This window comes from Cricetulus griseus, chromosome 4 (genome assembly GCF_003668045.3).
Source record: "Cricetulus griseus strain 17A/GY chromosome 4, alternate assembly CriGri-PICRH-1.0, whole genome shotgun sequence".
NCBI lineage: Eukaryota > Metazoa > Chordata > Mammalia > Rodentia > Cricetidae > Cricetulus > Cricetulus griseus.
In genome coordinates, this window is record NC_048597.1 from 169646389 (window position 1) to 169662416 (window position 16028).

General features: G+C 49.6%; 1 protein-coding gene across 1 annotated transcript in view; it reads right to left on the bottom strand.

Annotated features, from left to right (window-relative positions):
* Positions 1-16028, bottom strand: part of Ccdc33 (coiled-coil domain containing 33) — a 94981-nt gene that overhangs the window by 19586 nt on the left and 59367 nt on the right. Inside the window, 1 exon segment of the mRNA XM_035444219.1 lies at positions 9701-9859. Within this exon segment, the coding sequence (XP_035300110.1) occupies positions 9701-9859 (159 nt within the window).

Here is a 16028-nt window from a genome sequence, read left to right on the forward strand (position 1 = left end):
CTGCAGGTTCCCCTAAGTCAGGCGATCAAACAGCGCAGAGCACAGAGTGGGGATGAATTGATTTTCCAAGGAAGCAGCTGACAACTGTCATTTAGGGTCTTGGAGAGTGAGAGATGAAGCCTAGGCCTCCAGATCCCTTTCCCAACTGTCCCCTGCAGCCAGTACCAGGGGCTTTTCATAGCTCATAAAGACCTTTCCAGGCACCCAAGACTCACAGATAACCTATGGGGTATTATCCCTATTTAACAGTTAAAAAGATGGAGATTGCTCTGAGCTATGGCTGGAGGCCAAGCAGAAAGCAGACACCTGGGGTCAGCAAGCTGCTGGCAGGGGTTTTGATGTTTGGTGGGGTTCCGGGAGCTGTCAGATATGGGTAGAATACTGTGGGCTCTGGTGAGGGCCCAGACTTCAGAGTCTTAGGGACTCACTTGGTAGAGCTGAGGGAAGTGGAGAACCAAGGAAGAAGGCAAGCAGATTTAGACATCTGTGCTTTGGACATGTTGTGTCTCAAGCAGGAGGTGGTCCAATGAGAAGATGGCTCATCTGGACTCAGTTCCCAGGTTTCCTGAGTGTCCCCTACCCCATAAAGAAGAGGGGAGACAAACGGGGATGCTTTCATCTTCAGCCTCACAGCCCACTACCGTAAAAGAGAGATCAAGAGGAGATTGCCACCAAGCCTGATGTAGAAGCTGAGATGCTTGCAGACCCCCTAAAACAGCCACTTGGGGTCCCTGAGCTACTATTCAGTGCAGTCCCTGAAGCCCACTATGCTCTAATAGATTTGCATATCTGAGAGCAAAAATAATTCTGCGGCTGGCTTAGCACCACAAGGCTGAAGCCCCCTTTTGTCTGTTTGAGTAAGAGCTGGCTAAGGGCGGAAGGATAATTAGTCTCCTGTGGGCAGCGTCCCCCCCTCCCCCGAAGATTTAAAGATGCAACCTATATACCCTGGGTGCACACTCCTGCAGCCTGCTGACTACGGGATGTCTGCATGGACAGGAGCCGATAAATGGGCATTTTATCTGATTAAACTGAGAGTGAACTGGCTGTTCTCTATTATCTGTAGGCTTGATTGGATATTTAGCACTGTGTGTGTGTGTGTGTGTGTGTGTGTGTGTGTGTGTGTGTGTATGTGTGTGTATACGATTTTCTGGTCTGTATCAAGAGAAAATTGGATTGTACTGAACAGCATTTAATCTGAGCACACAGTACATCCTAATAGAGTCACAGAGCTGGAAGGAGGGACAAGGGACAGTTGGGTCCTTAGCCCTGGACAACAGGGGCGTCTGCACAGGGCCTTTTGTGCTCCGAGGAAGCCCTCCTTTTCAGTCCTGTCCTGGCCCTCCTCAGGACACAGCCCTTCCCGTCTGGTGGGGAGTAAGTAGGCCCACCATATATGCCCACTCAGAACCTGTGCCACTTTAGCCCTGGGAATTCCCTCCTGCTTCTGACCCCATGCTCCATAAGGGGGCACTGCACTCTTATGTACCCTAAAGAGATTGTGGGCTGAAAAAAAAAAAAAAACAACAGGGTGAGAAGAAAAGAGGGCAGGTGAGGGAGAAGCCTGGGAACTGTGTCCTCCCCATGACCACACTAGCGGGTAGGGCCTGTGGTGGGGAACCCAAGACTTGTTGAGGTCTGGCACACGGTGCATTGTTTAAGGCAGGGCAAAGAACCTATTCAATGGTTGGTTTCTTCATCCCATTTGTAACTGAACATGGAGGTGAGGGGGCCTCTCTCCTGCTTTCACATGCTCTGGCCTGGGTGGGAGGAGGAGCGCACAGCTGTCCATGGTTCCCAGGAGAATGAGGCAGCTCTCTGTCCCAGATAGGCTGGAGGAGGGTTATGTGTGTCAGAATCCAGACTTCTGTGTTCTGAGTCACTAGGCCTGGCTGTCTCTGGCTGCTAATGAGATCAGGCTCTGAGCTAGATCCCTAGACCTGAGTTTGTCAAGCCTGTTGGTGGGCCTAGTAAGTGACAAGATGGGGAAAGGTACCTACCTGCACAACACTGAGTTGAAATAAAAATTAAATGAGTTACGACTAAGTTTGGGGGCTGAAGTTTAGTCTGCATTAACACATATGCTTGGAATTGTATGCTTATCATGAGTAGCATGAGAGGCCTGGCAGCTGATTCAGAAAGGGACTGGTCCAGGGCCCAGGTCAGCATACCCCCCCACCCCCCCCACCCCCGAGTCCCTGGGTCTGGTGCATGTGCCTTTGAGAATTGCTGACTCAGCCTTAGGAACAGGTCCCTGTCATCTCCTCCCCCCCGTTTCCTGTGGGTCCCTCTGCTCGCCTGGGGCTTCTGAGCATAGGTATCTTTATGTGACTGTCACTTGAGGAAGAACTTCTGGAGAGGGCCTGGATGAGCTGTGTTATCTCCTCTTGCTCCCCTCAGTCTAAAAGATCCTATGAACACACTCATCATTAGCAAACCTCCTAAATAGTGGACGGCTCTTTAGAGTCCCTGTGCACTGCCGCCTGCTCTTGTCTGAGACCTGGTCTTCTCAGAGACCTCGAAAGGTAAGTAGGAAAGACTGATCCCTTACTTTAACATCAGAAAGGTGGAGTGATTTCTCAAAAGTCACACAGCTCTTGAAGCAATCTGCTAGAACTACCCAAACTAGTGGTGGGTTCCTTACACAGTGAGGTCACAAGGCCTGACACAAAGCAGATGCTAGAAAAGCTGGCTGAATGAATGAATGCACATGCTAGATCTTGTGTGTGTGTGTTGGGGGGTGAGAAGCAGTTGGGATGCATGAAGGAGGGGAGCTCTTGAGGTTTTCAGTCCTGGCATGCACCAAGTCCCTTCTTGGCTCCTTGAGTCCAAGTCATCTTTCCCTCTTGGTCTCTGAGATCTCTCATTTCTCCCAGTTTTCCCAGCAGATTCATTTTTCTGGGCCTCTGCAGGCTCTCCCTGATTAATCACTGCAGAGACTTTTCCAAGCCACCCCAATGTCTTTAGGTCCAATAGAGGGTATAAATGGCAGTTCTGTGTTTGTCCTAAACAACCATCTCTTAATTTAGGAGTGAACCATGAAACTATTTGGTATTTAGCCTTCTGGAGTACTCACCCACTTGAGTACAATGTAGGGCAGAGGATGCTGGGCCCTTGGATATCTAGGAGTCAGCCTAGTGGTGTGGGTGTGACTTTCACCTTAAGTCAAGGCCTTCTGTCTCCCAGTTAGTTGGGTAAACCCCTCCAATAGGCAATAGCTTTTAAAGCTGGACAGCACCAGGTTAACACCCAGCTCTAGGAATGGAGGTTGGGAGGGAGTGGGAGTGGGGGAGGGGAGCTGGCCAGCAGGGGGTCTTGCTTAGCCTGCCTGCTCCCAGCATACACCCACCGAGAGACAATAAATCGACAAACACTTAATCTCTCTGCAAATTGAAACACAGCCGTAAATATCTGGTGCATCACAGTAGCTGAGTTATGAGTCTCGTTTATTAATCTCTTTAGTCTCAGGTGATGGATGGAGGAGGAGAATGGCTCGCCTGAGACGCAGTGGGGTGGGGGGAGTGTGAGGAACTGTGGGCAGGGGTCTGGGGACAGGCTTTCTGGAGTTAGAGCCAGAGGGGGAGGCCTGGACTGTCCAGCCTGAAAGGGTCATTCAGCCTGAAGGCTGGGGTTGTTTTCATTGCCCTGCTGCCCACACCATTGTTAGTCTTCTTCACAGCCTCAAGAGGGAGCAAGGAGACAATATTCCTTTCCTTTAAAGGGGCAGGATCAGAGAGGTGGAAGGCTTTCTCTAATGTCACACAGCTCTGGAGGTAGACTTGAGACAACTTGTTAGAGCTGTGGGTGTCAGGCGGAGCTGAGTCTGTAGGAGCGACAACAGACCCCCATGTGGGATGACAGCTTCACTCCTCCCTTTCCAGCCTCTCTGCCTCTTCCCCTATTTCTCAAAGGCTTGGTAATTCCCGCACCCCACTCTCTGTGCCTGCCTCCCCCCTCTTCCCTCTCTCTTTCCTCCTCTCTTCCCTCCACCTCTGTGTGTGTGTGTGTGTGTGTGTGTGTGTGTGTGTGTGCGTGCGTGTCTGCATGCTCCTGTGGTGTGAACTGAGGAGGAAGCAATGGGAAGCACAGGAAAGAGAAGAAGCTGCTGAGGTCTCAGCCAGATGGGGACTTTTGCAAGTTCTCTGCGTTTATTTTTAGAGCCCCTTCCTCTTGGTGCCAGCACACAGGGCTCCCTGGTTAGGAGGAGAAGCAGTGCAGGGCCCTGAGATGACATCCAGCCTGGAGGAGCAGGAACTGGAGGGGCCTTCATAAGTGCATGGTGGACATGCACCTTGAGGTCAGGGGCAGAGAAATGGGTGCTGTATAGGTGAAAAGAGCAGAATGGCTAGACAATTAGTGGCAGAGAAATTGGGGACAGCGGAGATTGAGGTGTAAGAGGGATGGAGCAACAGCTACGTGGAGAAGATGGCTGGCCGCTTGGACGCTGTGATCTGAAGGGCACCCAGCCAGGAGTCTATTTTGACACTGAGGTGAGCCTGGGTGGCTCATGCTTGGCTGTGTGGGTTTCTGTCCCTCTCCTCTGTTCTTTGTCTCTACAGCTCTGCAGGGTCTGGGTCTGCAGGCAGGAGTGGTGGTGGTAACAACGGAAGATGTCCTCTCAGGGCCTGGAGATCTTCCTCTTGGCCTCTGTGATAACTACCCAGCCCAAGGCACCCTTCCTAGGTTGAGGCTCTCTCTCTTCACGGAGGTTTTTCTACTTCTTGTTACCTGTGTGAATAGAGTCTAAGGGAATACTGGGTCTCCCTCTAGTGACTACTGCTGGTGGCCACAGAGGTCACCTGCCACCAGGTGGTGCTGAGGGAACTAAAGTCAGCTTTGAGTCTCCACTCACCTGGGTGGGGTCTGGGGGAGGATGGAAGCTCCAGCTACACTGCAGAGTCTCAGGGAACTAGGGCACATCTGCTCCAATGTCTTCTGCTGACAGAGGCAGGAACTGGAGCCCCAAGGGGAGGGTTGAGTTCAAGGTCACTTCAAGGGCAATGAGAGTGAGTGCAGGGCCCAGTGTGGAGCTAGACCAGGCAAGACTGTGCCCTGTGGCCATGGGCTACTGAAGGAGGCAGAAGATATGAGGGGCTCAGAATGAGGCAGGCTTGGAGCAGGGAAATTTCCATAGCATGGGGATGGTCAGGCTCGATTTACCCAGAGTAAATAGGTAGATTGGTTGCCCTTTGGCCATGAAAAGAAGGAACAAAGGCTTCAGTTCACAGGGATTCTGGTCACATGACCAGCCTCCCTTCTCAAGGCCTTACTGGTCTGCTTTGCCCAAGAGAGCAGCTCTCCCATGTTACAGACAGACAATCAGGGCACAAGGACATGAAGTGACAGAACTGGGCAGGGGCAGCAGAAACTTCTCTGTGCTAGCCTGGGAGCATGCTCTTGGCCTGGGGTGTCTGACCTCCTAGGCTGAGCTGCACTCCTTCAGGTGTGTGTCTCAGGTGAAGCCCCCATGGCCTTTCTTTCCATGTGCAAATGGAGCCCTCTCAGGGGGAGTCACCCTGCAACCCCTAAGAGCAACTTAAACAAGACAAGGACAGCTAGTGACTTAAAGAGACCTTGGAGTCAAGGACAGAGCTTGTAGGACTCACAGACTGGGGCAGGGGGTGGGGAAGGCAAAGAAAAGCTTGGGCTTGGGGGTGGGGCAGGGATGAGGAGATGGGAGGAGGGAAGGGAAGGCTTTCAAAGAGAGAATGAAAGAAATGAGTTATTCCAGCATGGGGAGCTTAGAAAAGTCCACTGAATCTTTTAACAATCCTGTCAATTATTCATTTTCTACTATGCGGGGCCCTCTGGTAGGCCTCAGAGCTGCTGTGAGCAGGGCAGAGGGAGGGAGGGAAGTGAAAACAGAGAGGGAGGGAGGGAGAGAGTAGAAGTAATATCAGAAAAAATGGGAATATAACAAAGACAATGGCATGTGTGCTTGTGTGTGCGTGTGTGTGCGTGTGTGCATGTGTGCATGTGTGTGTGTGTGTGTGTGTGTGTGTGTGTGTGTGTGTGTGTGTGTAGGGGGGAGGAAGAGAGCAAGTGATCAATGGTGGGGTGGAGGGAATGGAGGGGAGCAACACTTGCTTGAACCTCTGTGTGGAAAAGACACTGAATACCTTCTCTAAAGCCTGGTCCTCCTCCTTCAGGAAGCCTTCCCATGTCCTCTCTTCTCTTTCTTCACCTCCTTTAGGAAGGTCCTTTGTCTGGGCCAGTTCCCCTGCTTGTCCATCCTTACATGGTCAGTCCTGTCTGCTCTGTGTCTCTGATAGTCTGAGGCTGTTCCTATATGAAGGGGATCTCCAGTTCTCAGGCCCCAGTCTCCTCTTTTGGCCCCTATGGCCTCACTGGGTGTAGAACTGGGCACTTATTAGGCTGGGTCATCCTAGGCTTCTACCTAGTTGGAGATGTCTCATGGGTCTTTGTGAGTGGAACTTGGCCCCTCTGAAGACTAAACAGAACCTTTCAGTTTACCTGTTGTGGCTGTGGCATCAGAAGACACTAGCTAGCTAGAGTGAGGTGGCTTGTCCATGGGATAAGGACAAGATGTTGGCAGAGTGGATCTTGGGAGAACTGTCTCTTTGAGAATGACTCAGGAGCTCAACACTTGCAAAGCAATGTGTGTTCTGGGCTACTCATAAGGGACACATTGCTTCCCTTAGTTCTGCCATGGGTCCTACCCTGGATCTCAGCAGTCCCACCCAGCACTGCCCTGAAAAAATTGTCCCTGGAATGACTGCATTAGAGCCAGGTGTCTGGGGATGGAAGGAAATGTCTGGGCTTGGAAGGAGTCCCAGCTGGGGTCTGTGTGCTGTGAGGGGCAGGGAGTATTGCACAGAAGACCTCAGACTACATCCCCTTTACCTGCGCCTCTGTCCCCAAGAAGCATCTTTCCAGAGAATGTTCAATTTTCAGTACTCCCAAGTAGACTCAGGAGGGAGCCAGAGATAAAATGGATTTGAGGCTCTGGGGACCACACGGCGACACTAGACAGAGACTGAGGCGCCACAGAAGTCAGGTGATACAGAAAGGTTCAGCCAAGGCCACGGAAGAGAGCAGAGGGGGCCACTCACTCATCCTGGGGTCACTGCACAACTGTTGTGCCACAAGGCACCCTGCCTCAGCCACAGGCTCTGCTGATGACACTCTCCAATACAAGCCCCAAGTCACATACCTCAGGATTGTGTCACTCCTGCTCAGGTGCCCTCAGGGCCCCTCAGGTATCTGCTGCTCTAAGTCTGTGCCTTGAACCTCAGGGGCTGTGCCTTTGCTCTGTCCCACAGTCATGCCTCCCTGCCCTACAGTGCTGGGTGACATCATCTTACACCAGGGTCTATTACTATGCAGCCACACTCCTGGGCTCCATGGCTGTATTCTGCTGCTTGTCACTGTGTCTGTTGGTTGCATGAGTTCATCCATTGCTATGTAATTTTCTTTGGTTGCCATGGAACAGTGACCCGTGGCTGCACAGCTGCTTGTGATTGGCGTGGAACTGTAGACTGTTGCTACCCAACCACATTCTGTTACTTGTAACTGGGTTCTCTTAGCCGTGGGAAGATATATGGCTGGCCCTGCCCGAATTTTTCTGAGTTCTGGCCTCTCTGGCCTATAGGTTTATAAGATAGCAGCTAGGATAAAGTGATGGCAAGGGGGTGGGGAGAGAGCAGGGGCAGGGAGAGTGTCCTTGTGCTGTGTTGGAGACTGAATCAGGCATGGGAAGATAAAGGCTGAAGCCAAGAGTCAGGAAGGAGGGTTCAAGGTTAGCATGGGTCTGGAATAGACTAGAATGGGCAGGAAAGAGGGCCAGGGCCACTGCCTTTTACAGGGCACAAAATGTGGATTAGCTAACCACAGTCCTCTGCAGCTACCCAGAATTCACTGGATGCTCCATAGCATGGATTGATAAGGTCAGGGAGCCTTGGGCAGGTATCATATTACTTCTGGACGACCAGGTCATAGCCACCATTGTTAAATGAAAACAGGTCACAAATGGTGGTTATTCTTGGTCAGAAAGAATTTTTCCTAGTGGCCACAGTCTAATTCCTCTCCTTAAGAAAAAAAAAAAAAAGAAGAAGAAAGAAAGAAAGAAAGAAAAGAAGAAAGAAAGAAAGAGAAAGTCAACACTAACTGTTTGTCTATCCATGTTATACCATCCTTCCTGACATTTAAAGTTGGGTCCTCAAATGTCCACCCATCAGATCCAGCCTACCCTGCAAGGCTCTTTTCCTCCCAAGCCGTTTTTTCCTCCTCCTCTCCCATTCATTATCATCCTCAATCAATTTCATAGGTTCAATAAGCCTCCAGCCCAGGCATTCCATTCCTTTTTATGTCTCCCACCACAGACAAATGTACAGCATTAAGTTATGTGTGTTTACCACTGCATATGACCTAGGCTCTCAGACTTGCTGCCCTTAGCTCAGACCTTACCAGAGAGCCCCTGCCATTCCCAGCTGCGGGGTGGGGCTTGGCACTGCTCACTCCTTGCTCATATTATGTCCAAGATGTTCAAGTAGGGTCTGCATCTCTGCTCTCAGAGGTAGTGTGACTCAGGGTGAACTCTGCCCTCTAGGGTTGGGTAGGCTCACTCCAAGGCAGTGAGGTGAGGACAGGTCCTCCGGTGATAACCAGGGAGGACCGACCCCCTTCACCTTCTCCTTCCTTCCCATCTGCCTTTTCTTGTAATGGCCACTTTACTTTTTCTCACTACCCTGGCCTTTTCAAATCCACCTTCTTTCTCTCCTGTACTGATTTCGGTCAGATTGTGCAGGTTGACAAGACTGGTTTACCATGGTTTCCCGAATCTCCTTGGCTGAGATCTGTACATTTATTTTCAATGCAATTGATGGCTGGGCCGGAGGTGGCTCCTGAGTCCTGATTCTCCACAGGGCAAAGGTAGAGTGTGTGTGCTAGAAATGTTTCTAAGAGCTGTCGCTTGGACAGGAAAGCTCTGCTCTTGGGGAGGTGCTCCATATGGGGACTTCTTGGGTACACTCAGCAAGCAGCCTTTCCTATTGTCTTATGGTACATGTTTCAGACAGTTGCCAAGTGCCAAGGGTTAATGAGGAGACTGCCACTAGAGAAGAGCAAGTCCTCACAGGAGACCTGAGGACTAGATTGGTGGCTTTGCCTGGGGCTTTTCCTTAGGATCTTCGGAGCACCATTTGCTCATGGGATCCACTGTGGATGGCCGTCGGAAAGCCACATATGGGATCTCTCATGGTTATTGACTGGGGTGGTGATGTCTCCACTGGGGACTTCAGAGAGATTGTCTTTTGAGTGTATGCTCTTTTGCTATCTGTACCAATATGCTGAGACTCAGAAGTAGCCCTCCTGAGGCCAGGTCCCAAGATCAAAGACAGACTGTGCCTGGAAATAGTTTAGTGTCCCTTTAATAAGTTACATCTAGTCTCTTGGGGGCTTCCCATGGCCTGAGGGGCATAATCTGGGCTGGTTACGAAGCAGGCATTATAGGAATTTCTAATACATCCTGGGGGAGCCCGCCTAAAAGGTAAAGAAACTGTGAAAGGGAGTCACACCTTCCTCCCACTAGCCTGTCTTTGTGGGTAACTCACATGCAGACTGTGCCAAAGGGGTGGTCCACTCGCCACCTGGGGAGTGATCTCAGGGATGGCTTTTGAGCCTCCTTCCCCATTGCCCCATCACAACTCAAGTCCTCCATGTCCTAGGGAGAGGCACTTACCGTGTCATTCAGTGTCTGAGGTTCCTCTGCTTCCAGAGAGGAGCCTGAGGAGCTCATGGACCAGGACTCACGAATGGCACCCAGATTCTCATCTAGGATCTTGGGGTTCAGGATGGGCAGAGCCTTGGTGTTGTTTGGTGTCAAGAAGTTTTCTGGCCTCTAAAAAGATGGAGAGAGACTTTGAACCCACCCTTCCATTGTGCCTGCTGTACTCCAAGCTTCCTGGCATGGCTCACCTGTCCTCTGTTCACTCCTTGCCCCTTGCTCATGGGTCCCAGCCGCAGTGTCCTGCAGTTCCTCCAACAAGCTAAGCGATTTACTGCCTCAGGACCTTTGCTTCTGCTTCTTTCTCTGCCCAAGGATCTTTATACAACTGTCCCCTAACTGTCATTTGGGCCTCACCTATGTATAATCTTTTTGGAGAGCCCTGTCCTTTGACACAGAGACCACACCCCCACTCCAAAATAACCCCATCATTCACAGCATACTGTTTTACAGTGTTCACAGTAATTACTCTATGAAAATACCTTTCAAACAGTGGGTTTGTTTATTGACTCTCTCTGCCTTCTCCCAGTATTCACACCAAGACTGAAGTTTCGTATAAGCAAGGGCTTATACTATTATCTCCAGTGTCTTGCTCACTGTAGGTACTTAATAGGTGCTCAGTGAGTATGCAACCAATGGCCTCCATACACCATATAGTGACAACTTCTAAAATGCCCTACTCTTTCACCCCCTTTTCCATTTAATCTCTATCATTCAGTTTGATCACCTCTTACAATGCCTCTCTGTGCACTTTGGTGGACCCATCTACGTCATCTTCACTTGTTCCCTCCTCCTCCCTTGGGAAGCCCAGTGCCTCTGTCCTCTCTTGATCAAGGGTTTTCTGGATTCTTCCAGTATTGGTTACCTGTACTTTCATTTTTTGGGGGGGGTAGTACAAATGGTTTTATTTGCATTCTGACCCAGCACAGAGCCCACATACAGATTTCTCATTTACAAGTGCAAAATATGCTTCATTTCAGGTACAAAAACAACATGGCATAAATGACAACTTGGGTTTCCATGGCCACCTCTCCATGACCTGGCACACACAATTGATCGATCTGTCACCCCCCCCAAAGTCCCCCACCACCTTTAGGAAATAACTGCCTGATCTAGAGGAAGAGGGTATACTTCAGGAAAGAATCACTTTAAAGCATGGACATAGAAGAAGACAATGACTAACCAAGACTTTTACCCAGCAGGAGAAGATGGGTCAGTGCATAAAACAGTCCCCCTTTGCTCATTTTAATGCTCTAGCCCCACAAAGGTCTCTCGTAGCACTGCCAGCCCAGGGACAAAGCCTCAGGATGGCTACATGGGAATGAGCTTGTTCACATACCTAACAGATGTGGCCTGGATGGAACCTGGACTGGATGCCAGACACTCATCTTGGCTCAGCCAATTGCAGGTTTCCTGTACTTTCACATTGCTCTGTGGTTCAAGGCTAGTTTGCCATTTTTGTTTTTTCTAACCAAACTGTATGTTCCTTAGACTGAGGGACATGTGTCAGCGGCATTTTTGTGGAGGTGGTCACTTTAAAACTTGGGGGCTGGTGAAATGGATCCACAGGTAAACATGCTTGCTGCTAAGCCTGAGTTTGATCCCTGAGACTCAGGCAGCAGCAGGAGAGTCAACTCCTGCATGTTGTCCCTTGATCTCCACATATACACCATGACACATGTTGACACGTACACACACGTACACACAGTAAATACATTGGTAATATATTTTTACTTAAGGTAAACATATTTGAAACCCATTGTTAGTTCTACCATCAGCCTTTTGTTTGAAGCATCACACAGTCTCCCAGTTTGCAGAGGCCTCAAATGTGATACAATCTCACCCTGCATTAGTTGTTAGAATCCTCACTCAGCTTCAATGCAGACATATTTATTCAGTGGGTGGTGTTTTGCTAGAAGCAAGCAGAGCCATGGGCACAATGCCAAACAGAAGGGACATGCTCAGGGCTCCAGGTGCCCCAGTGTCTGCCTCTAAACAACTGGAATGAGGAGGGTGTGGGTTACCTCACTAAGTGGACACTACATGAAAACAATACACCTGGACTACATAAATTGAGATGAAGATGCTGTCCTCAAACACTGAGGCATTTGCAATGATTTCTTTATGTGCCATACACTTTGGGATTCAGAAATGAATTATAACACAGGGATTTTACATGCTTATGTCAGCAGGATAAGGGATCTCTCTCTCTCTCTCTCTCTCTCTCTCTCTCTCTCTCTCTCTCTCTCTCTCTCACACACACACACACACACACACACACACACACACACGGCATCACCTGGGACATTCTAGGCCCCAATTCCCTCTCCTTTGAGTTGGTATAAAATAGATAATTCCTAAGAGAAATATCTATAAATGCTCTTGGCATGGAAGAGGGATGCATTTGGTGACCTGAGGCTGACTTTAGCAGGTCATTTAAATCTGTGAACACCAGCCTAGCTTCCTACACCATTCCTACAGAATTCACTTAGATGTTTCCCAAATGACACCGAGTCTTCTATGCCCTGGAAGTGCCCAGTGCAGCATCTGACTCACACAGCTTGGGGGTTTTCTTTCTTTCTTTTTCTTTTCTTTCTTTCTTTTTTCTTTTCTTTTTTTTTTCGAGACAGGGTTTCTCTGTGTAGCTTTGGAGCCTATCCTGGCACTTGCTCTGGAGACCATACTGGTCTTGAACTCACAGAGTTTGGGGTTTTCTAAGTGAGTGTTTGGATAAGGGAAAGCACCACATCTGTCTTCTACCTAGAAATTTTGAACATTTGGGGATGGGAAGTTGGTTCAGAGGTTAAGAGCACTGGCTGCTCTTCCAGAGGATCTGGGTTCTATTCCCAATTCCCAGCACCCATGATCTGGTCCCCTCTTCAAGCTTCAATGGACACTAGGCATGCATGTGGTACACAGGAATGTATGCAGGCAAAATACTCATACACATAAAATAAATCTTTTTAAAAATGCTGAACATCAGACTGACTGCAGAGAGATAGCCATGAAATGCTTACTGTGCGAAATGATGGGTGGGTGTTAGAAAAATAAGGAATAACTAGCCAGGACAAAACCCACCTCCCTAGTGACCAGGTGGGTCCAAGCTCGGGTGAGATGCTGATTCAGGACCTGTAATGACATTTCTCCTCATTTCCAGGCAGAAAGCCAATCTCAATGCCCTGGATTTCATAGACTGCCATCTAATCCAGTTAGAGGAGGAAGTAGGAGTAATGAAATCAAAAGAGGTCTCCAGAGGTGGCCCAGTCATTACAGAAAGCAGGGACAATTGCCGAGGGAGTCACCTCCCCCACTGCCTGTCTCGGTGCTGTCCATCCTGGAAGGTTCCAGGACCAGACAGGCTAACTCAGTGATGCGGACCTGATGTTTTGGGGTCTGAGTTATACACTCGCCAGATATTTTCAGGCAGATTCTGATACTTTGTATGAAGTCCTTTAATTTCATGACAGATAAATTAAAAAATGAGACTCTCAGTCTAGAACTGTGAATTCATTCTGCCAGTCTCTGCTAGGCAGGGGAGTATCCTGAGGAGGAGGGAAGGCAGGTTAAGTAGGAGGAGGCAGGCTGCTGGAGAGAGCAAAGCCTTGTGGACGAACTGTCAATTCAGGCCTTGCCAGCTCTGCTAACCCCATTCTTTTCTGCCTGCTCACCCCACAAGCTTGTTTATTTGCTTTTCTATTTGGCAGGCCTGCTGGGGCAGCATGGGGCTGACAAGTGGCCCCTCAGTCTGTAGCTCCGTGGTTGTAGCAGATCCTGCTTCATTAGAACTGTAATTGGGGACTGACTTTGAAAGCTCAAAGAGATGCATAGCCATGCACCAGCTCAGACTCAGCACCCAACCCAGGCCCTGTGCTGTGCCAGCTGCTGAACACCACATGAGAAACATGGAGGGAGAATATGTCCAGCAGGCACTCTTACAAGCAGAGGGGGTTCTTTTGAGACAGGCTGGGCCAATGACATTCCAAGCTGGCAGCATTTTAGGTCACCTGTCTTCTCTCCCTACCCTCAACACCTCTGTTGCCCTCCTCTCTACTCCATCCCTAGATCCCTGGTCATGCAAAATGCAACAGCTCCTGCTTGCCCTGGCAATTACAAAGCAACCCTGCTGCAGCTGCTGTCCACGGTGCTGAAAGTGCCCGCCTTCCGGCCAGCCCGCCTCTCGCCCCGCCTTGAGCTTTCTTGGTGGGGAACACAGGCTCTTAATTCAATTAGCTGGCCCTGAACCCTCCCCAGGGAGCCTGGAGCGGAAACTGACAAATTCTGTTTAACAAAGACATTTGTCCCCCGCCCCGCCAGGCTTAGGGCTCTGCTCTCCTGTATCCCGCTCATTAGGTATCTAACAAAGTGCGTCCCAAGAAATCTGCTTCCAATCGCTAGTAATTCAGGAGGTCTGATACAATTTTCTCCCTGATAAGGGTGGCTCGCCCGCTGGCAGGCCCATAATGAGCCCTGTGCAGTTGCTCCCTGATCAGTCACTGCTTTGTCATTTCCTGTGGGCTGCAGTTGTAGGTTCTTATCTCTTCAGCTGTAGGCAAGGTCCAGACAGCAAGCCCTTCAAGAGGGCTTGCCTCCCATGCATATTATGATATATGCATATATCATTTATGGCATCCTGAGGGTTGTTGCAGTTGTGGCAGATTTGAGCATCTCCCAGTCAAACGGGCCCACGTGTTAGCACTCAATGGAACCATGACATATCCTTCAGAAAAATGGTGTCAAACCGCTTCCCCCCCCCCATCACCAAGCAGGGGCTTAGGATGGGGGCCGTAAAGGTTTTGTTTTATTTTATTTTTTTAAATTCTGTTGGGGTGTTAGGATTAAATAGAGCCCCGCCTGTGGCTTAGTGGATGGGCTGTGGGCTTATTCACTCTTATGGGCCAGAAATCATTTTACCTACATTTCATTAGTCTCTGTTCACATCTGGACAGAACCACACCCAATTGCTGCTCAAGGATTTTCTATAGTTGCCCATCACTTTTGGCAAAGTCCAAACCTTGTGTCTTGTCACCCACCCAATCCTTCTGCAATCTGGACCCCACTTACAAAGTCAGGGTCACTGCTTGCTACAGCATCCATATGACCCACAAGCCTCCATGCTGGTCTCTGATAAACCTCTGCTTTCCCAATTTCCAAGCCACTATCTGAAGTATAACACAAACCACGCCTCTGGGTGACACTTCCTCGGCCTTGTATTCTCAGTGTAGCATCACGCGTGGTGGTAATCTGTTGGAGTGCTTTATTGGTAGATACGGGTCAGGGCCCAAATAAGTAGAGCCCTAATGAAATTATAAATGTGTGATCTTGGCTGGGCCAGGGATCCATCTGGCTTGGTTGGAGGACTAGCCTAGACTGGTCTGGTCTTGAGTTGGGAAGAATCCCTAGTGTAAGGATTCAGGCATTATGCTGGTCTGCCCCTGCCGGAATGCACTCAGGCAGTACCCTGGTCAGCCCGGGTGCAAAGAAAGCTTTTAAAAGAAAGACCCCGCCCACTTACAGTCTCTTTCCCTCTCTCTTCACTGCTGTTCCCCTGGGGCAGACAGGACTTTTCCTGTCTCCCTCTTCTCTTCTGCCCTCTCTCTGTCTCTGTGTCTCTTTACCTCTTTCCTCTTTCCTCCCCCCTTCCCTTTCTAATAAAACTTCTCACTAAGCTCAGTCAGCCTGGCATGCTTGTCTTTCCACCTCGGTCACCCTCGACTGCCATGGAATCCGCCAACGGCCCCCACATGCTTTATCATCTAGACCAACTCTCACTTTCTTAGAAGGTTTTCTAGAAGCTTCTACTCCTCTTTTTCTTCCTCTCATGTCTCCAGTCAACAAATTCTGCGTTGAGCTTGTAAGGAAAGCAGCGCAGAGGACATTCCAAGCTTCCAGGTTCCTCAGCCTGCCCGGCATCCTGACTTAGGACACTGTTTCTTTAGAGGCATTTCAGGCTCATGTTCTCAGGGCAAGAATGGCCCTGAGGCTGGTGATAAATTTGAGATGAACCTGTATCGGTCCTCCTGAATTGCTCACACCAGAAACAGCCTGGATCTTGGTCCCAGACCCAGAAGTAGGTTTTTATGTATCCATTTCTTCCATAGCCCCAGATCCAGGCAGGGAAATTTGGCAAATTTAACCTCTGGAGAGTGGATAATCACCTTTTTAAATTTTCTTCATTCTCAGAAAATTGTCTGTGAGCACTGGGAGATGGCTCAGGAGGTAAAGGAGTTTGCCGTCAAGTCTGACAACGTGCATGTGTTAGAGCTGACTCCCGCAAGTTGTCCTC